The sequence below is a fragment of the Triturus cristatus genome, chromosome 3_1 (assembly GCF_964204655.1).
Source record: "Triturus cristatus chromosome 3_1, aTriCri1.1, whole genome shotgun sequence".
NCBI lineage: Eukaryota > Metazoa > Chordata > Amphibia > Caudata > Salamandridae > Triturus > Triturus cristatus.
Genome location: NC_140583.1, coordinates 786,403,440 through 786,425,346, shown reverse-complemented (window position 1 = coordinate 786,425,346; position 21,907 = coordinate 786,403,440). Strand labels below are relative to the sequence as shown.

Here is a 21,907-nt window from a genome sequence, read left to right as displayed (position 1 = left end):
TTGCAGCCAGAGGGCAGATGCCAGTACATGGTGTTCATTAGTGTCATGCAACTTAGGTTGGTTTCAGAGACATTATATGCAGTGCAAGCTGATGAGTGTAACAGGAAATACAATGACAAGGCCTGATCTCTTATAGGTACAATCTCGGTGTCTTGACAATCATGGGGCTGTTGTCTGGGTACCATAGCTCGAAGTGAAGCTCTAACCCCGACGACTTCGGCATAAGGGGCATATCTTTCAAGTCTGCTCGTAGGTTCACCATTTCCACTAAGAACGAGAGATCCAGCATAATGAACAAAAAGATAAAGAAAGGGACAGTAAATAGAGAGCAGGTAGAAAAGGGGAGGGGGCGAGATGCGCAGGAGAGGGGTGACGGAGGGGATGTGTTCTACCGCTGTCTGGGGCACTGCGTCTGTCAGCGTCATTGGTGGTCGTGGACGGTATGTAGGCAAAGGGCAGAGACATCTACTTCGGAGGGGGTGTGGGGACAGCCAGGGTGTGCCGAGCGTGTGTCGCCCGGGGTGACGTTCGAGTGTGACCATCGGTGGACTTCCAGAGGCTATCTGCGTCCGGGGGTATACAGCGCCTTGAGATAGGCGCAGAGCCCGTAACTTCGGGGGTTGAAGTCGGGCGTGTTCCAGTCTGTAGAGATAGTCCACCAATGGTTGCCATAGTTTGGGGTATTTAGTGTCCTGTAGTTGCAAGCGCGCCGTAAGGCGCTCCATTGCGATCGTGTGCCAAAGGTGGGTGAACCAGACATTGATCTGAGGTGTTTCAGCTTTTTTCCAGTAGAGCGCAACGATTTGCTTAGGAGCCCGAGCTGACTGTTGTAGCAAAATGTCTTTCTGCACAACACCAAGCACTTTAGTTGTAACGGGTGAACCAGACATTGATCTGAGGTGTTTCAGCTTTTTTCCAGTAGAGCGCAATGATTTGCTTAGGAGCCCGAGCTGACTGTTGTAGCAAAATGTCTTTCTGCACAACACCAAGCACTTTAGTTGTAACGGGTGAACCAGACATTGATCTGAGGTGTTTCAGCTTTTTTCCAGTAGAGAGCAATGATTTGCTTAGCAGCCCGAGCATGTGGAGGCTGAGATGCCAATCGCAGCGGGTCATAACGCACAGGTTCACCGGCCGGAGGCCCAGGACAATCGCAAGTGGATTTTCAGGCAACGGGTACCCTATTACCAGTCTATGACTGAGAACCTCCTTCCAGTAGATGGTCAAGAGTGGGAAGGTCCACCAAATATGTAGGAAATCCCCTGGTGCATTAGTGCAGCGCCGGCGAAGAGGTGGGAAACATCTTGTGCAGTCTGTGTGGGGGTGTAATACCATTGTGTCATGACCTTATATGCAGATTCCCGCTGGGGTATGCTACAGAAGATCTTCGGGATATCTCGCCACAGATGTTCCCATTGGGTGTGTGTGATGTCAGTGTCTGAAACAGACTGCCACCGCAGCCGATAGGTATGTGAGGTGGCTCCCTGTGAGTGTTGAAGGACGTGGTATGTGCGAGAAATTAGTCCCCTGGAACTATCAAAGGAACACACCATTCGCTCGAACAGAGTGAAGGGTCAAGTGGTCGCTTGTGTCAGGGAAGACGCCTGTACTCAATGTCGTAGTTGAATGTATTGGAATCGAGCCCCTTCTAGTAGTTGGAAACCCCGTTTACATTGTTCAAAAGATTTGGAAGTGTCCTCCATGAAGAGGTCCCGAATTGTCCTGCACCACCCCCCCCCCATCCAGTCTGAGAAGTAAAGCGGGTGAAGAGCGGGCAGGAAAAAGTGAGAGTTGCGAGCGATCTGAGTGTGTGGGGACGGGAAGGATGTGAGGCCTCTATATATTGCTAGCCTGTCCCATATCTCGAGTACTATCTTTGTGGGAACCGCGATATAGGCACTGCGCGAGCGGGCTTCCCGTGAGAGCCATGCAAGATCCCAGATGGGGCGATAAGTCACTGCCCTGTCCATATGAAACCAGACTTTTTCACTCTCCCATGCCATCCACTCCGATATAAAGCAGAGATGTGACGCCCAGTAATATTCCAACAAGTTAGGGCAGGCCAATCCTCCTCTATATAAATGTGACAAGCTCGAGCTGAAGGCCCTGGATCTGGTGCTCCAGAATGGGTGTGGGTAGGGTCTGGAAAAAGGTAAAGTATCTTTGGGAGGATCGACATTTTGACCGTGTTCAAGCGTCCAAGCCCTGATAGCGGAAGAGATCTCCACCCTCTCAGGTCAGCTATGACGGTGTTTTTACACTCCTGCCAGTTTACTTGAGACCAAGTGGCAAGTCTGGGGGTCAAGTTGAGCCCCAGATACCGAATAGAGTGTGACACCGATTGGTAAGGGATTGGAGAATGGCGAGCTCTTCAGGGATCGTGAGTTTGAGACCCCATGATTTCTCAAGGTTGATTTTGAGCCCTGAAACCTGTTCAAACAACTGAAGCAGCGCATAAAGGACAGGTAGAGAAGTTCGTGGGCGGGATAGAGTAAGAAGGAGGTCGTTGGCAAACAAAGCTATTTTGTGATCTATTCCCCAAAGTGGAATACCATGGATGTCGGGGGATTGGCGGATCACGATGGCCAGTGGTTCCACCACGAGAGCAAATAGGAGGGGTGACAGGGGACATCCCTGCCAGGTACCCCTGTGGATGGAGATAAGCTGCGTGAGCTAGCCATTTACCCGCACCCGAGACAAGGAGGAAAGGTAGGGAGACATAATTCTGGCAACCATCTGCGGGCCCAATCCTATTTTCTGTAGGACAGCCCGAAGGAATACCCAATCGACTCGGTTGAATGCTTTCTCAGCATCGAGCGATAGCAAGCAGGAGGGTATCTTCCAATGGTGAGCCTTCCCGATTAAATGGGCAACGCGCCGTACATGGTCTGCCCCTTGTCGTTGGTTGATAAAGCCCACCTGGTCCGGTTCTATGAGTCCCGGGAGGTGCAAGGCGAGACGTTTGGCTAGTATTTTAGTGTAGAGTTTGAGATCCGTGTTTAGGAGCGCGATGGAGCGGAAGGAGGAGCAGAGTGTAGGGTCCTTCCCTGGTTTGGGGATTAGAGCGATTAAAGCCATGGCCATATCCGTGGAAGGCCCTAGAGTGTCCGAGAACAAATTGAAGAGGCGGAGCATATGGGATTTAAGTTGCGAGAGGAATGCACGATAGAATGAGACCGGCAGACCAGCCAGTCCCAGGGTTTTACCGAGAGGGAGGTCCTTCAGAGCGCCGACGAGCTTCTCCGGAGTGATAGGTTCTTTGAGTAGTTGAGAGTGATATCTGCTGATTGGCGACCACTTGCAAGCCTCCAAGGGAGCGACCACCCGTTCCGAATCGGACGATTCCCAGGCATAGAGGGACGAGTAGTAGCTCTGGCATGCCTGCTTTTTGGCGTCTTCGTTGGTAGCCCAGGTACCATCTCCCAGTTTGAGTTTCGCGATGTGTGCCTTGGCGGCCATCGTTCGAAGGCGGCGTGCCAAGACCGTACCGACCTTGTCCCCTTTATCGTAGTACCGTTGTCGCAGGGCCAAGAGAGCGTGTTCCGCCTTGTTTGTCCTGTGTGCCCGGAGCTGGCCCCGAAGTATTGCAAGGTGCCTCTGGTGTAGTGCCAAGGGGCGCTCCTAGTCTAGCCGCTCGAGCACCTTAATGTCCCTGGAAAGTTGATCTTCGAACAAACGAGCTTCCAGAGCTCGAGCTATAGCAATGGAGGTGATGCTGCAGAGGATCGTGGCCTTGTATGCATCCCAGACCACAGGGAGTGGAGTCTCTGGAAGGTTGTTAGTCTCAAAGTAGGACGAAATAGCATTCCGAATCTCCGCCGCATCCACGGGGTCTCTGAGTATATGAGGGGGAAAACGCCACCGAGATGGATGATTGGGACGAGATAAGTGATCCCGAAGGAGGAGTTCCACATGGGCGGGGTCAGAAACAGATGTCAGACATGGTTGCCGAGAGGGTGTCTTTGACCAGGGAGTGTGAGATGAAGAGGTAGTCTAAGCGCGAGTAGGAGCGATGAACATGTAATAGGAGTAGTCGTGGGTTTCTGGGGAGTGGTATCGCCAAAAGCCTATGAGGCCCAAAGTGGTGAGTTGGTTCTTTAAGGCAGAATCCATAGCCCCCATCCCATGAAATGAGCCTTCACTACGATCAAGGCCCACTTCCCATACCAGATTGAAGTCTCTCCCCCCCCCCCCCCCCCCCCCCCCAGAATGAGACCAGGATCGTCGTGTCTTGTGTTCCCGCAGCAGACCCCACAGAAGAGTCCTGAGCTTGATTCGGTGTGTACGTGTTACGCAAGGTGAGGGTTCGTTGCCCTATCTTGACCATCACTTTAAGGAATCTGCCATTCTTACTACGGATTACCCTGGAGTCCCCTTGGTGAATGCCCGCCCAACAGAGGGTTGCCACCCCTGCTGATTTAGTAGGTGCAGATGCCCAGAGTTGAAGAGGGTATCTAGGATGAGCCATGCGAGAGGTGTCCTCTCTCAGAAGATGAGTTTCTTGCAAATATATAATGTACGGGTTTTGCTGTAAGAGATAGTGCTATATCAGGCGGCGCTTATTGGGGGAATTAAGTCCCTTGACATTAAGCGAGAGGAGCTTCAGACAGGGTACAGAGGTCATGGTAGCGGTGAACTATGTGCAAGCGCCATAGCGGGCATAAGAGTAGGAGTAAGGCGTAGGGTAACTTCACCCCCATGCCCCCCACCAATGCGTCTCTGGATATAACAAGGCCATGGCGCTCGCTGTGGAGCCTAGCGCAATGTTTAGAATGAAAAGAGCATTCCGCACGAATAGAATCCTCACCGCAATTAGGGCTGCCCCCGCCAGAAATAAGGATCAGAAGAGAAAAGAGAAAGATGAGAAAGAAGAAATAGTGTTAAAAAAAAAAACAACGGCCAACATGGCCAACAAAGTCTATTCCAGTCCAGAGATAAGCCAGGCACGAGGCACAGTCCATCCCAGAGAGGTCACTCTCCATGGAATAGGGGTGGAGGCGGGTTATAGGAGGTCAGCAAACCCTCTAGGAGTGTGGTCCGGTTCCGCTGTCGGGTTGCAGTTCAGGTATTGGGCAGATAAGGCAGCAAGGGGTTGTCCAGGGAGTGGGGCAACCGCCCCATCCCCTCAAGAGATCAGCCTAGGGGATGATGAAAAGGCGGGCATCCGGCAGGTACAGGCAATGGCTATTTTACAGACGGCTGTGTGCTTGTGGGCGAATGACCACCTTCCAGGGAGCGAATGTGCTGTATAATGTCCGGTTTCTCCTGGGACGAAGTGCAGATTCCCCTGGGGGAAGGGCGTCTGGAATGATGTACCTTAGTCCATTGGGGTTTCGCCGGTTCGCGGGTCTGGGGAGGCAGGCGCGAGGGGCTAGGAGGTGGTGTGTTTGGTATATGCAGCAGCGGAGCGGCCTCTCGGAAGGACAGCAGCACCCTGCGTTTTGACTTCTACTGGAAGATGAGTGCAAACGGGTGCCCGCACTGATAGCGGACACCCAACTCCCGCAGCTAGTCTGTGATTGGTTGGAAGTCCCTGCGGCGGCGTGTCGTGGGTGTGAGATCCTGGACAGGTTGGATGGGGGTACACTAGAAGGTGAGCTCAGTTTAGTCTCGTGCTGCCTTTAGGATGGCCTCCTTCTCAATGAAGAAATGAACTTGCGTCAAGAGGTTAGGGATGAGACCAGGGCGGATAGGGGTGCCTGACACCCTGTGTACATGGTCCAGGGCCAGAGGGGCATGCGTCCTCATCACCTCTAATCTCAAGCAGCAGGTCCGCCACAAAGGTCATGATGTCTGTGCCCTCTGCTCCAACCGGAATACCCGCAGGCGCAGATTATTGCGACGTCCCCTGTTTTCCAAGTCCTCCTGCTTAATCTGTAGCTCAATGTGCTGCTCCTCCAGGGTAGCCATTCGCTGCCACAGGTGCTCCTGATCTTCCTCAAAAGGACAGTCGACGCCTGCTCGGTTGTCCACTCTCCTCCTACCTGCCCCCCTCAGAGTTCCACGACACCCGTTCTTAGAGAACCGATTTCAGATTTGAGCTCGCTCATGAAGTTGGCCATGAAGGACTGGGTGATGGGGTCTGACGATCCTCACGCTAAAGAACCTATATCGGCCGCAGGAGAAGGTCCCGACTTGTTCCACAGAGCCATGACCGGGTTGTCTTTATGAGGTGCAGAGGAGTCTTTCCCAGTCCGTGAGCGAGTCATGGCCCCTCAAAGTCTCATGCAGTGGGTCGGGGGTCCAAGCGGGGATGCGCAGTGTGACAAGAGGGTTCCAGGTAGCAGAAAGAGGAGACTGGAGAGGTGATGTGTGGATGGGCGAAGGTGTTCATGCAAGAACGCCAAGTGGGCCACCCGCCGACTGGAGAAAGACGGGGCCCAGACTTGGGCTGGACTGCTGAAACAATAGGGCCCAAGCCAGGCCTCCACACGGGTACCCAGGTATGTGCCCCCTGTGCAGACTGGGGAGCGGGCCCAGGGGTCAAGGCAGTGATGTTGTAGCGCTCTCCTCCAGGGTTCTTTGGGTAGTCTGTCAGAGAGTGCAGGTACACATGTAGTGTTAGGCGATGGGTTGACCAGCTCCCCGAGAGAACGGCCAGCAGCACCCCGTGTATGCCCACCGGCGGGCCCCCGCTCAAACACTGCAGCGGAGTGGGGAAGGGACGAGTGCAGTGCGGTCACGCGGTCTCGGAGAGGCCGCCCAGTAGTGTCTGGGCCCCTGAGGTGTCTCCCGCAGTGCCTGAGGAGAGGACAAGTCCCCCAGTGCAGCTTTTGGACACTCCACTATAGTCTAGGCTACACAAAGGGTCTCCAGAGTCTAACAGGGCCCAGGGTGATCGGCGCCGCACCCCCGGTCGAGGCTTGATCTGGCAGACTAGTCTCGAGTGAGGCCTCCCCGCTGGGGCCTGATCAATGCAGCACGAGCAGCCCCCCACACGCACTCACCGGTAGGTTCAACGTAGGCTCCGTAGCTCGGGGAAGGGGGGGAGTGGGGGGGGGGGGGGGGGGGAAGGTGATCCGCCGGTGGGAGGACGCTCGAGCGGCAACAGGGGCAGCGCAACCGTGTGTTCCTTGAAATTTTCCCGGAGGTGTTCAGGCCCCCGGGACACCACTCCAAGCCCCAGATGAGGGAACCAGCTCACCAGCGCGGTCCGAGGTGGTCATAGAGGGCCCAAAGTACAAGGTGGAGTCAGCAGTCCCCAGCAGCGTCAACGAAAGGTCCCCAGGGCCCCGATGATGGATTAGGCTTCCCCGCCGGGCCGTCAGCAGTGCTGTGTAGGCACTACCAGGTTCAGGGGCTTGTGGGGTCAGATGCAGCGGCCAGGCGAATCGTCGGTAATTGGCGCCCCCTGTGTGGCCCCGCAATATTTTGCTCCGTACCTCTGGTGTCACTTACAGGGGGCCCTCCGAGGCCCGGACGGGTTCAACGCTTCCTCTCCGGGGTGCTGGCAGTGTCCTTCAGGACTCATGGGAGGCCAGTGCTGCGGGAGCCTAAGATGGTGGCCAGAACGGGTCACTGGTTAGGAGGGCCCCCCCCCCCCCCGAGAGCCCTCATCGGGGTGCCACAATCCCCCGTACCTCTGTTGTAGGTCTCGATCTCCTCCTCCACAGGTCACCGGTTGAGAGACGCAGGACGGCACAGCTCTTAGCCCGCTCCGGAGCACACAGGGACGCAGGTCGCAAAATGCCGGCTATGCTTCAGTCGGCTGGGGCGTCCCTCACTGGCTCCGCTCTTGCCTCTAGCCGTCAATTTGAGGGAATGTCGGGCACCCAGGCACTCGCTCAAAGCCTTCTGCAGGTCAGGCACCCCAGGCCGGGTCGACCCAGAGGCTGTAGTACTGCATTAAATGCTTTAATCGCCGCCACCGACCCGGAGCTCCCACGGCATGCATCTCACTCCATCGGTAGCGAGACCACGTCCCTCCTAAACACCAATTTTAATGTAATATGCAACCATGGTCTTTAGTGCGCAAATTAGCAAATTGTTAATCATTTTATTATCGGATTGACATAACATCTTACGGTTTTATTAACTGAAACAATAACATTGACAATATGAAAACGTAACAGCATGTATGTAACATGCATACAGCTAAGATGTGGTATTACATCATGGTCTTGTGTAATGAGATCTAAAATATTCAATATTTTCCTGTCAGCTGTGATTTAAAACTGATTTGAATCACCTCTTGCAAGAAGAATCAACACAAAGGAATATATTCACAAAGAAAATCCAACCTGCAGAATACGTATTTAAACACAAGAGTTATATGACTAAAAGAACGGCAGTGCCTGCTCTTAAAACGGGGTCCTTATCAAGGGATTTGATGCTACCCTGGATTTTTCCAAGAAAGGTTAGTTGTGAGAATCTCCCTTTAAGGTTTTCAACATCAAAACTGGAAGAAACATCAGACTTGAATAAAATTGGACAATGCAGAAGGATATGCAAGTTTTCAGTACTACTGGGCGAGTACCTGTTGTAATGGGTACATATCCATGTAATCTAAGACATTAAATTAGCCAAGCTTATTTTCTTACTGTAAAATTAGTCTAACATGTATATACTTTGGAAAGGTCAACCAGGATGCAGCTAATTGGCGAGAAGGTAAATTAATTACATGGGTCAAATTCAAGCTGTAAAATCGAAACCCCAGAACTATGCACACGCAGGGTATGGACTAACTTTTCCCACTCCCTTTATCAACTAGATAAGCTCTTTAGCTGAAAAGTAAAGTTTGTGTACCTTTCACAAGAAGTTTATCTCTAATAGACACTCTGCGGGTAGAATCAGAAGCTGGGCTGGATGCACGAGTCCCTTTGAGACCATCTTCCCGCTTTAGTTTGCTGGCCAGCGTTAGCATTACTGCTTCACCTACCAGAGAAATAAGTAAACATGGTAACTTGTAGTTATTCATAAAGGGGTTTAGCCCTTCCACCAACCATTAGAGCAAGTTGCAGTTAGGTCCATCAGAAAAATACATGCTGTCTGGACAGATGAACACAAAAACATTACTTGCTTTTGGATAGCTAACAACATTGTTCTATCACAGTATTTCTCATTCGAGTAATGTACACAAAATATTTGAGGTTCAATAGGAATGAGCGATCATTAACAATGCTAGAATTTCAAGCTTCTCTGAGACCCACTAGTGGAGAGTTGTAAAGCAATGCAAAATGTATGAAGACTGTGGCTACATACAAAAACAATGTGAATACTGTATATATCAAAGCAATACTTTAAGACTTAACGGTGCAGCCCTTTACACATTCTCACTACGAAGGTCATCACAGCACTGCAATAGTACATATTAAGCACTGCAAAGTTTCTTCAGGGTTCATGTAGTTAATGTTCTTCCATCTTTACAAAAGTACCTATTTGACGAATCCCAACTCATCACAAATGTGATGACGTTTACTATATGCCATGTGACTGAAAACAATGGAACTACACAGGAGTTTGTTGCACATGAAGATATCGGGTCAGCTGTATGCTTGACGTATAGTAAAAGTCCTTGGCTGGATAGCTTGTATATCATTAAGTGCTGTCTGACTTAAGTCGATTTCTCCAACTGTCCTGTTAATTGCATGTTGGATGATCCAAAGTACGAGTGTACATTAATTAAATACAAGCAATGAGATGGGACATGTCTGCACCTCTTAAACGTGGGCTGCGTTGTGACTGCCTGATTTTGTCCAAAGAGGACTTGCGCATCCACCCAGGCGCAAAGTATTTCTCTTGTTTCAAATACAGTTTTTGCTGATCTGAAATTACTTTTCCTCGGATGTAAAAAAGGTAATTTTGTATACAGTGTTGCTTGACGGTCGTTTCTTTGTGGTTTATTTTTCTATATTAGAAATACTTATAACATGGCCAGTCAATAAAACCCAGTCTTATTAGCACGCTATCTCGACAAGCAAAGAACGGCATTAGATTTTACCAACATAGAAAGGATACCTAGATCTAAAAATATTTTTCCTGTTGGCTGAGGGTGTGTGTGTGCGTGTGCACAGCCAGTCCCATATCGAAGTACCATTATGACACGAAAACAATTTTACACTTTCAGCACCCTTATGCTTCAATAGTCAATCAAGGGTACAATGGAGGAATTTTGCAATAAAACAGCAGTCTTTAGAAACTTAATAGTGAGTGAACTTTTTCACAATGGCAAGGCTTCTTTGTTATTACATTGTACCCCGATCAGATCCTCTTTTCATCCAGGTTACTTACACTCGAACCAAATCAACATTTTACAAGAATGATGAACTGTTAGACAAGTTGACAATCATGTGCCTAAGAAATGTTGCCCTTCAGTTTTACCACCATGAATGCTTTTACGACCAAGGTAAATTCACTTAAACATTGATATCTGGATAAATCAATAGGAAAATGGGAAAAAAACAAGCTACAAAAAAATAAATAAATAAAAAAGTCCATGTCCAAGTTCCAGTTCCCATTAAAATTGATCAAAAAAGCTCCGTTAATCTACAGTTGCACATGCAGAAACTTAATTTACCAAGACCATTCAATCTACTTTAGACCAAGATAGAGTATAGAAATAGGCCAGACGTCTAATAGTGAAGGATGTCCGGCACATTCGGAATTAGGATTCATACATTTAGTTGCTAATTAACTATTTAGCATCTGTTGGCAAAATGGATTACAGAGGACTAAACCTCACGATCAATCAATACGAGGGGATTTTAGCTGTAAAGTCCTAAAGCAGATCTCATCTTACACACTCAATATATCACGTTTCCTAAAGCTGGAATCCTTCAGGTCTGCTAATCTCAAACTTGTGGCATGGGTTATGGTTTGTTAAATCTATTCACTCATGCTTTTTAACCTTTACATAAAACGATTAATATTGTTAGAAGCAGACAATATGGCTGCCTAGCTATAGACCGACGACCCTACAGATTTAGATTTTCTTATATTAAAACAGAAAATTAATCTCCACCTTTATTGCCCTGGCTTGCAAACGCCTCCTTTCTCAGAATCTATACTAACTTAGTGCCACACATGAAATATCTTCATGTCTTTCAGCATGTACATTTAGAGCTAAATTTCCCACATCTCCAGGATATCAAAAGCTGCCTTCACCAACTCCACTGCCTTAAAGAACTGAAGACTGCCATTCCCACCAGGATTTTTGAACCATTTTTCTTTCAAACGTATAAAGAGGAAAATGCATTTTGGTGAGCATACCAAGAGACCTTCACTTACATTAATAAAAGTGGAAATCTAATTGACTATCCATCTAGATACAGGTAGAAAGGCCAGGACCTGTTATGCACTATTAATTCATCTTTGGTGACTATACCTGGAGTTTCAGATAATGATTAAGATCTGCTACATAAGCTTACGCTGACTTATGTACCAACAGCACTCTTAGCAGACAAACTAAGAATGGCTAGTGAACTTGAAACGTCTCACCTAATTACATCTGATTTACTAAAGAGTTGTTACATGTAATCATGCTATGACGAAACTGCAGTTTTAGATAATTCGTTATGCAAGAATAGTGATTTGGGGATTTTTTTTTAGCTTTTTCCAGACACTAATATGGATGTTATCTGACCCTTTACTGATGTTTCTATTCACTTGGGACTTAAAATTATTTCTTTGAAATAACTCTGCATTTGAGATTTCACAGCATTTATTCTGTACTGCTCGATTTTGAGATTGTTTTAATAAAACCCTTTAAATTTCCCTTCTGATTTAGAACTCAGTTGAGTGACCCCAGTTACTTCTTTTAATACCCCTATAACTATGTTGGGAAGGGGGGCTTTTTTTTAAACATTTATTTTCCGTGGGAGTTCAGTTTGATGTACAATTTCAGACTTAATACATTGAGGTGTGCTAAAATATTGGTGTACAGTTTTTGCTCCTTGACCAACCAACCTGTGAGCCTTCTACAAGGCTTTCAAGGCTCATTTCATCTCCATCAACCTTCTGAGCCATGAGAATCTTTTCTTACATTATTATTCTACCAACACCTTCAAATGACTCTTCTTGTTTGTTTTAGTACTGGTTTTCTTTCAAAATGTGAATTAAAAGAAATCCTGCACAATTGTGTTGAGGCACTGCACAAAACAACAAAAAAAAAAAAAACATAATTTGGTCACGCTCAATGCTGTATCCGTTCTGGCTATTCTGATCATAAAACTATAATTGCAAAGTGGTCTTACATACTTTAACTAGCTGTGGTGCTGACACATTTATGACGGCAAGTTTCTAATTCCGTCAAGGCCATTTTGTTTTACTTTAAGGGTTGATGTATACCATTTGCAGGTTGCATGACGGAATTTTAACTTTTATTCTGTATTCATCAGATTTAAATCAAGGATATTTTCTATGTGATGATTAAAAATAGCCAAGCCCTCGAAGGGAGTAGAAGACAACATATTGTGTAGCACGTAATTTTCATGCATCAGCTAACAGCAGGACTACAGTTAAAGAGCAGCTGTTAGTCGATGCAAGGGTTTGCACTGACTTTAGTTGTTGATTTGACACTCCTCCATTGTATCAATAGATCACTAATTAGGAACCCGTAAAGATCAGACCACTGGAGTTTTAATGAAGCTTTGAATCGCCTGCTGAGATTATCTCTAAAGAGTGGCATGCTCTACAAGTGGGACCCACAACCTAATATAGGTTCAACAGTTTCATAGAATATGCAACTTCTTAGGACGTGGGGGACGGTTTGGGATTTCATCACACATAATAAAGTCCCTGAGCATTAATAAATTTGTATATCGTATTTGAACATGAAAAAGCAGCTTCTCCAGCCATGTAAAATAGTCCAGGCTTTCTCTCCTGACAAATTGGTGACATGGAAACTCAGCATTGTAATGTCATTCCTCATAGGGAACTGCGATCCAACCTATCTTTCCTTCCCATGCGGGTGTAGCATCAAATTTTATACCCAGCAGGTAGGAGATCTTTGAAAATGGGACCAAAATACTCTGTAAACCAGGTTTCTGTTAGAAATGGTACCTGCAGATTTTCACTATGAATAAGCACTTTTTTTTTTATTGCAGGTCTGACATTGCACAGGGCAGCCTGCCAATGCATTTTAGAGGTTGCATTTGTATTGTAAGTTGAAGGAAATGTGCCATGAATGGATAGGATGCATAGATTCTTTTACATAGGGCCTTTTCTGTTGAGTGGTCTATTTTGCAATTACTGGCCTAGAAAGTAAAGCGTATCTTAGTCTATCAAAACGTGCTTTCTAGAGGAAGGCTGGAAATTGTTTCTACATGTGTTTAGATACAGAGGTGTTCCTCTGGTACCATGTATGCATCACAATGCCATACAAATATTCCCCTTTCTGGGGCTCCTCGTTAGCTCCCTTTACTTTAACAAGGAGCCAATCAACATGTGATTTGTCGGATGGGGAGAGGTCACTAACAATGGCAAAGAGACAATGGACTTCCAGTTCCCTTCATGGTGACTAATGTTGTGATACTCCTAGATCCTGACAATTTGCCATTCTCAACATGAATCTTTATTCCACAGTAACTAAGAATAAAAAGGATGAAGGTGACAAGGGCAGAATTGGGCAATTCATAACTGGCCATCAAGGTTTTCCAAAACTTCCTGACCATATTATGCATCATTCCAGGAGGTTGCCTCTAAAAAATAGTGTCATTAGAAAGCCTAGGTATCAACCCAACATCTTTACCATGCACATACACAGAGAATGCTATAAAGGTCACCTTAGCCCTTGAGGAGTGTACCCCACGACCAGGATGAGGCTGGAATAGATGCAGTGTAGCAGTGGGTGATGCAGGGGGTTAGTCAACATACAATGGTGGCCCTAGCATTATTGCTTTAAAGGTCACATTTAGCCTTATTGGGCTCTGGTCCTATCTAGGTTAAAGTGGTAGGTGCCAGAGCTGTGTAGCATTTTATGGTTTGCTCGGCCAAGGAGATATAGGTATGTGGGACAAATGCCAGAAAAGCAGTCTTTTTGCTCACATGCGTATTTAAATGGAGGAAGAGCGAGTCCAGAGAACCATCCTAGCCCTGTGAAACAATGAAGGGATATATTGCACATAGAGCCGGATTCGCCATTATGCATCGGGCTGATGAAACCGCCACCAATATGGCTACCTTCTATGAAGGGAGTTGTATGATGCAGATGGCTCTAATGGCTTGTAAATCAGCCTGGTGAGACTAGTAAGGTGCCAGGAGTGGCAGAACACTGTACATAGTGAACAAAATGCATTAGAACTATTATATGCCTTGCCAGCTGCTAAGGTTGGAAGATACATTTTGCAAGTATTCACATATCCAGTATTAGCCATGAAAGCTAAAATGGAAAACACACCGACGTTCTTAATAAAACCTTATGGAAAGAGCCACAGCCATGTGCGCTTAGGCTTTGGGGTTCAGTGGGGAATTTGCGGACTGCTGCCTAAACGTACGGTTTGTTGGAGAAAAGGCCTAAACATTTAGAGGTCAACTTCTACTGTACAATGAACGTACGCAGAATGATGGCAAGTAGGAGTTTAATATTCTTCTCCCCCTCCTTTCTAGAGTCTACTCTTCTTGGAAATGTAAATGTGATTCCTCTACAGAAGTTGGAGAAGAATGTGGTTCCTCTACAGAAGGTGGAGTGGACCTGGGTACTCTCAGATCACTGCACACCCCAGACTCCCAGGTCTTCTGGAGAACTCCCAGACTTGGAGCGGTTGCGTAAATGAATATTGGAATGTTAAAGTCCAGTCCATTGTATAGTGAACTGGGACTCCTCTGCATCCAAGAAGCCTAAAAGTTGGTGAGTTGGGTGGCAAATGTGCTTTTAAAGTTCGAACTGAGGCTTTGAAATCTAGGGTTGAAGACTTTCTAGAAGATCTTCCACTCATTGAATAAGGAGAGATGCCAACTAAGGGTGCCTGCTCTGATGTTGTCAAACCTCAATGTAGGAGAACACCAAGGTCAAGATCTGTTGCAGTGTCCACTGCCATAGAGAATAGGCAATGTGTCCCCAGGTTTTCTTACCTTTAAGACAGGATGGTGGTGGTTTGTGTGAATCATCAACACCATGCATCTTATCTTCAAGGCCTAACTGATTGCCTTCAGCTCCAACAGGTTTACAGGTAGAGACCCATAGTCTGTCCAACAAGACCCTGATGGAGAGCGCCCCAGTGTGGGCCCCCTCCCATATTCTGGGGAGTCTGTTGGGAATGCAAGCTGCAGACAGACAAGCTAGAAGAAAGGCCAGAGGTTGAAAAGTGGGGACATGTTTCCAAAGGATTACAAGCAAGGATGGACCAGATGAAGCAACTCACATCTGGTCTCAATACTACATCGGGTGCAGTTGCACGAGGGGTTTAGTGTATGGTATCATTGTTATACAGGATGGTCAAGTCTCAAAAACCTCTTGAACCACTAAACTGTCATGGGTTGATTTATCAAGAAATTAAAGAGTGCCTGGCTGAAGGCCATTAACTTTTCTGAAGGAGACATGCTCTTTGGCAGCCTAGAGTTAAAAATCACCCCTCTGAAATGAATCTTGCTGTTAGTGAGCAGAAAGGATTTAAGGTAGTTCAAGAGAATCCAAGCTTTTACAGAGTTTCTAGTGACAGGGTTGAGGTGAAGTTGTATTTATTATTAATTAGGCAGCTGTCTAGGTATCTGAAGCGGCGAAACTTCTGCCAACATCACACAACCACCACAGAATTCAAGACCTATGACCCAAGGGGCAACAAGGAGACTAAACAACAATGTCTTGTACTGGTAGCATAGGCTCCCTCCACCAGCACCCACACAAACCAGAGGTACTTCTTGTGCCTCTTTAGAAAGGGCATTTGAACGTGGTCATTCTGAAGGCCTACTAAACGAATTGTGAGTTCCTATACATTCTATGCAATTGAGAATAGCTCCACCCCACATTGAAGTAGTGGGAATAGGTATCTCTGGCCTGTCCCCTATCTGGGTGGGGAGGAAAGATTGCACTGCTCATAAGGAGAAGATTCAATACCTTTTGCATATGTTCCTGGGATACTAACCGGGGCCATGGTGGCCTGGATGATGAAGGCTGAAGCAAGAAGACATTTGGATCTGATCAGTGTGATAGTGAAGCGGAAAGCCTTCCTCCTCAGTGGCACGAGTGTGCCTCTTGAGACTGCAGTGGCTGGGGTAGTATCTTTGCAATTCTAACTTTATTGTCTCTGCTTTCCAAGGAAGAGGAGGAACCAATAGTATTCTTTGGTCAAAAGGATTACCTAGTCTTGAAAGGCTGGAAGATATGTGCTGGCTGGAAGAGAGAAGGTCTGGTCGGTACTGCTTTAAAGGCACTTCAGCAAATTGCGGAGACTGAATGTCTTTTTGTTTGCTGACCTCATCTGTCATGAGATGGAAGACGTTCTTCTCAACGAAAGGGGTGCCGACACAACCCACGATGTTTGGTGATTACTAGTCCAGTCAAAATTAACTTTATTTGGCTAATTATAGCCATCAAAGTACAAATAACAAAACAGATCAATCGACAGACATAATACATAGATGTAAAGTCAGTTAAGATCCCCCATTTTGTGATCCATAAAACAAACCTAAAAAGTAACAAGAATCATAGGCTAGTTAACGATCTTTGTAAAGTCCTACTCATCACGAAATTCATTAACTGCCGCTCCCATAGGGAACAATAGAGTAAAATACACACCATAGAGTTATATGACAAATTGTGCAGATATGAGCACAACTCAATGGTCCATACCAGGGAAAATAACGACAAGTAAAAAACGACCCACCATCACATAATTAGGCCTGGGAGCAAATAAATAAAATAGATAGCATTAGCCCGACTTACACTTGTTCATATTTACATTTAAAAACGAGAATTCATATTAAATAAAAACTAGCAAATACCGAAAAAAGATTTTTACATATCATGATTCAGAACCATGTCCACAGGACAGCTCATAAGTGACCTATTCCTATACCCGATTGCTCCTGTAAAGAAACTTGCTACCCCAAAGCAGACCATAGGTGACGCTAGCATTTGTAAGTACACCAGCGCCGGCCTAACTTGTTCAAAGTTACAACCTTTAAGCAAGGGGAGGATACATTTTCTTCGCAGTGAATTGTAATATGTACAAAAAAATATTGTTCCTTCTTTAAAATACCCTTTAGGGAAAGCAAGAAGCCAGGGAACCATATTCAGCCTAAATCTCGTCAAAATGAAGAGATGATATGGTTTATTTATGTAAAGTAAATATGGTTGCATCTGTTGACCCAAGCTCAGTGTGGCAAATCTTCTCACCGTAGGTTTTTTCAAATCATTCTCCTCCCTTAGTACTCTTCATCTATCTAAAAACTGCTGCTTAAAGTCTCTAATAGCCAATTTACCCAATGCTATGGGGCTCAAGAATAAATCGGGGCAGCCGAGGGTTTCCATCTGATCTTTAATATATCTTATCCACGGAATGTCTAACACCTTTTCCAAGGTGAGACAGTCTTGGATGATCAATTGGTTTAGGTTTGGAGTTGGTTGTGCCCAAATTCTCAGCCAACGAAATAAGGGGGCAACCGCAATCTGATCAGAAATAAAACCCGGTCCTAGTTACTCGTGTGTATTGAAAATTGGCGTGGATGCAGGGAACGAAAGCAGTTTACGCATAAAAATGTTTTCGGCCCCTTGGATTTCTCTGACATCTGTGTAACCCCAGATGTCACTCCCATAATTCGCCATAGGAAGACACTTGGCATTGTTAAATCTTCATAAGTGCAGGGAGTGGTTTTGATCCTATTCTTTTTGCAAAGTCTAGAGTGGCCCCCGATGCTCTAGCTAATACATTCTTTTTATGTGCACGCTGCGTGCACCGTGAGCGATGGTCATCAAAAAGAACCCCTAAATAGGGAAAAGCGGGGACTTTAACTCCCTTACAATAGAATTTAACCTTCGCTGCCCTCCTTGAAACTATGAACATAGCATGCGACTTTTTAAAATTAGTGATCAAGTCCAATAACTCCATAAAATCTATAAAACAATTTAAGAGCATTTGCAGCCCCCTTGCAGTCCTGGCCACCAACACCGCATCATCAGCGTACAAAAATGAGGGAATTATTTTAGTACTGGCTCTAGGAATGTCTTTACAACAAGAAATCAGAGAATCCCCCATCTTATTAATATAGAGGGTGAACAGCAAGGGGGCCAAAATGCACCCCTGCCGGACCCCTCTTTTTACTGCCCATGAATCAGTCAGGCTGCCATCTTCATTGAAGCGCACTGCCGCTGTTGTGTTTTCGTGGATGGCTGCCAGAAATGAAATCAAGTCAGCGTCTAGCCCTATATCTTGAAGATCAACCAAAGCTTTGACCTATTGACAAGGTCAAAAGCAGAGGTTAAATCCATGAAGGCCATGCTTTGCAACTGTATACTTCCCTAACACCAAATGGAGATTAAGGCATTGATCCAGCGTACCTTTCCCTTGCCTAAAACCATATTGGAGATCGGAAACTATACTTGCTAAATCGAGCCACTCTGTTACACGTGCCAAGACAACTTTCCCCATAATTTTGGCCGCGGAGTCAAGGAGCGAGATGGGCTTATATCAAGCCGGGTCATCCCTTGCTCCCTTTTCAAAAATCAGTATAATGACTGCCTTAGCACGGGGGAAAACCAGACAGACAGGCTGCATTAAAAACATGAGTTAAAATCTTTGCCCATAGCTCAGGATCTGCCTTATAGAGATCGGGCAAAACTCAGTGGGGACCTGGAGCTCCCCCCCTCCCCTCCCCAAGGTTGATGTGATCGCCTTATTGACTTCATCAATTGTAAAAACAAGAGGGTGGAATACCGAATCAATAGCTGGCTTCCCTGCGGAAATCCCGAGGGTCGCGTCACTATACACTTTCCCAAAGTGTTGCACCCACCTCTCAGCAGGATCTAGACAATCTTTACTTGAGTTTGGTGAATCAAACAATGGACTATTTACAACAGACCAGAATCTAGAACTATTGGCCAGCACACTGGCCTGGCTCAGCTCCTCCCAAGCCATCTCCCTTAATTGCCTTTTCCGGCCCTCAACTGCAATTTTATATGCCCTGCTTACATTTTTAACCCATAAAGCTACCCTAGGTTTTTGCTTAAGTTCCTGCATGAGTCCCTTATGGGTAATCATACAGGTTTCATCAAACCATTTTTTAAAAATGTTGGGGGCCTTGGTCTGCAGGATACAGTTAAGTTAGAAGCAACCTGCTTTACGATTCAGTAAAAGGCATTTAGAACGGATAATGGTTGAGAGTCCTGGTCTGAGCAAATCCCAAACTGCTGTGCGCAATTAGTAATTAAACTATCAATAAAACGATCAGGGGTGATCCTTTCCCACCTCATTCTACGTGCTTGATCTATAGGTGCAATATTAACATTAGTAAGTTGAGTCATGGTCCTTCCTTTATTTACAGCATGTATATTAAGGTCCAGTGTTAGTGGATTGTGATCACTAAAACAGTTTTTTGTTGCACTTAATGTGCCTATTGTCGACAACAATGAAGAGGAAACCAAAATATAATCAATTATACTGTGACGGCCATGACCAACATATGTAGGTATGAGAACTATCCTGTCCGACTGCTCGGGGCAAATCAAGTTATGGGTTGATAAAAAAAAAAAAAAAAAAAAAAAAAAAAAAAGCCAGACGAGGTATGTTCAAAGTGGGTAAGCCCCTGGGGGCCATAGTCTTCCTCCAGCCTTGCTGAACAATTAATAGGGCAAACATGAATATTAAAATCTCCCAGGACTAATATGTCATAAAGTGTTTCTGTACGGTCACCATAATCACCCAAAAAAGCAGTGAGAGCTCTAAGGTGCTCTAGCTCATCAGTTCTAGTGAAAGAATTATAAAAATTAACCACTAGAAGGGTTGGTAAATTCTTTCCGGTCAATTCTACTACTAAAATATGGGAAAAACATGATTCAATCAACTTTGCTTTGTAAGACAACTTGAGGTTGATCATCAATAATAAGCCCCACCCCCCTGCTCTGCCCATACTGGATGGTGTAGCGAGTTTACAAAAAGATATAAAACCATCCAAATGAAAATTTTCGTTGGTCCCAAATGTATGTTTTGAATTTCTGTACTGACCAGACAATGGCAAGTGCCTCACGTTCGATTGTGCTGTAGTTGCACTCAGTTGGAGTTAAAGTGCGAGATGCGAAGGCGACGGTTTGTTCTTTACCATCAATCCATTGTCCAAAAACTGCACCAAGGCCTTTCTGACTAGCATCCACCGATACAAAAGAATTTGCATTTGAAACAAACAGATGTAATGCTGGGGCATTGATAACTAATAATTCCACTTTTCCAAAAACCTCACGCAGTGTGTCATTCCATTCAAACTTTATACCTTTCTTAAGGAGATACCTTAATGGTTGAATCACCTGCGCATATCCTGGTACAAATCTAGCATAGTATTCACATAAGCCAAGAAATGAGCGCAAGGCCTCTTTATCTGTAGGAGGTGGTGCATCACGTATTGCTTCTACATGACAAAATTTTGGTTTAATGGCTTCTCGCGAAATATTGTGACCTAGATATTCAACATCATTAACCAACAATTTACATTTATTAGCCTTAACTGTCATACCTCTGTCTTTTAAAATGGTCAATACTTTCTTTAGAATTAGTATGTGTTCCTCTTCGGTTTCAGTATGGATCAATCCGTCTACTTGATATGCTTGTACTTGTTGGATGTCACCAAACAAATTATCCATTAGTTTTTGGAATACACTTGAGGCCGATGCAAGTCCAAATGGCAATCTTAAATATTTATAAGCTCCAAAGGGAGTCACAAATGCAGTGAGGGCTTGGCAATCTGGGGAGAGTTTAATTTGGTGATAAGCGGAGTGTAAATCGATGGTGGAAAAAAACTTGGGACTTCCCTATTTTTGCCAACATCTCGTGTATGAGAGGTAAGGGATGACAGTCTACAAGGATATTTTGATTTAAAGATCTTAAATCTACACATAACCTAAGATCCCCATTCCTTTTTTTCCGTAAAACAACCAGAGAAATCCATTCTGAGGAGTCGATTGGCGATATTATTCCTTCGGTTTGTAAATTATTGAGTAGAGCTTTCAAATCCTCTCGGACAATAAGGGGTACGGGCCTGACTTTGTGTATTATTGGTACAGGATTCTCTTTCAACATTATGCTGCGTTCGTAACCTTTCACTACTCCCACTATATCCTTTAATACATTTGGGAAAGACCTTATGATATTTTCGACCTCCATGTCAGATTGAATACTTGCCAAGATGTTTGAAGGAAGATCACCAAGTACAATCGGAGGATCTTGTCCAGGGCGCAATATAATACCTAGGAGAGCAAGATCTTTCCAACCTATGATGTCTCTTCCTCTAACAGCCACATAGATTTTTGTCCTAACAGCTCTTCCAAGACACTCTACTTTATCCCAAAAATATCCTAAAAGCTCTATAGCTTGCTCCCCAAAAGCTTTGGGGTTGATATCAGGAGCAATGAGTGACATTTCATTTGGCCAAAACTGGTAAAATGTGCAATCCGCGAGAATAGTAACAGGAGCCCCAGAATCAGCCAACGCTAAAATTGTTTTCCCGTCGATAGACATGTCAACCAATGGGCCCTTAATTGGTTTCCCAAGTGACTCTGGTACTTCGATAGGGACCACAACATTTTCAAATTGTGAAGTACAGTCTTGCACATCTTGATTCTCCAACGAAATATTAGATACCCTGACTCTGTTTAAATTAGAATTTATGTTACTCCTACAGGCGCCTTGAAAATGACCAACCTTTTGACTTTAGTGCATTTTTTTCCCAAAGCAGGGCAACTGGGATTGTTCCCTATGTGGCTTCTAGAACCACATCGAAAACAAACCAATTGACCTCTTGGAGATTGATTCTTATAATTCCTATT

The 21,907-nt window shown here is 45.5% G+C and overlaps 1 protein-coding gene across 4 annotated transcripts in view; it reads right to left on the bottom strand.

The window, feature by feature from the left end:
* The window catches only part of UBE2F (ubiquitin conjugating enzyme E2 F (putative)), a 1,125,427-nt gene that overhangs the window by 1,020,320 nt on the left and 83,200 nt on the right, over positions 1–21,907 (bottom strand). For all 4 annotated transcript variants that reach the window (XM_085645042.1, XM_085645043.1, XM_085645041.1 and 1 more), the window contains one exon: positions 8,746–8,874. In XM_085645042.1, the coding sequence (XP_085501168.1) occupies positions 8,746–8,863 (118 nt within the window). In that variant the 5' untranslated portion in view covers positions 8,864–8,874. The remainder of the gene's footprint in view (positions 1–8,745; positions 8,875–21,907) is intronic.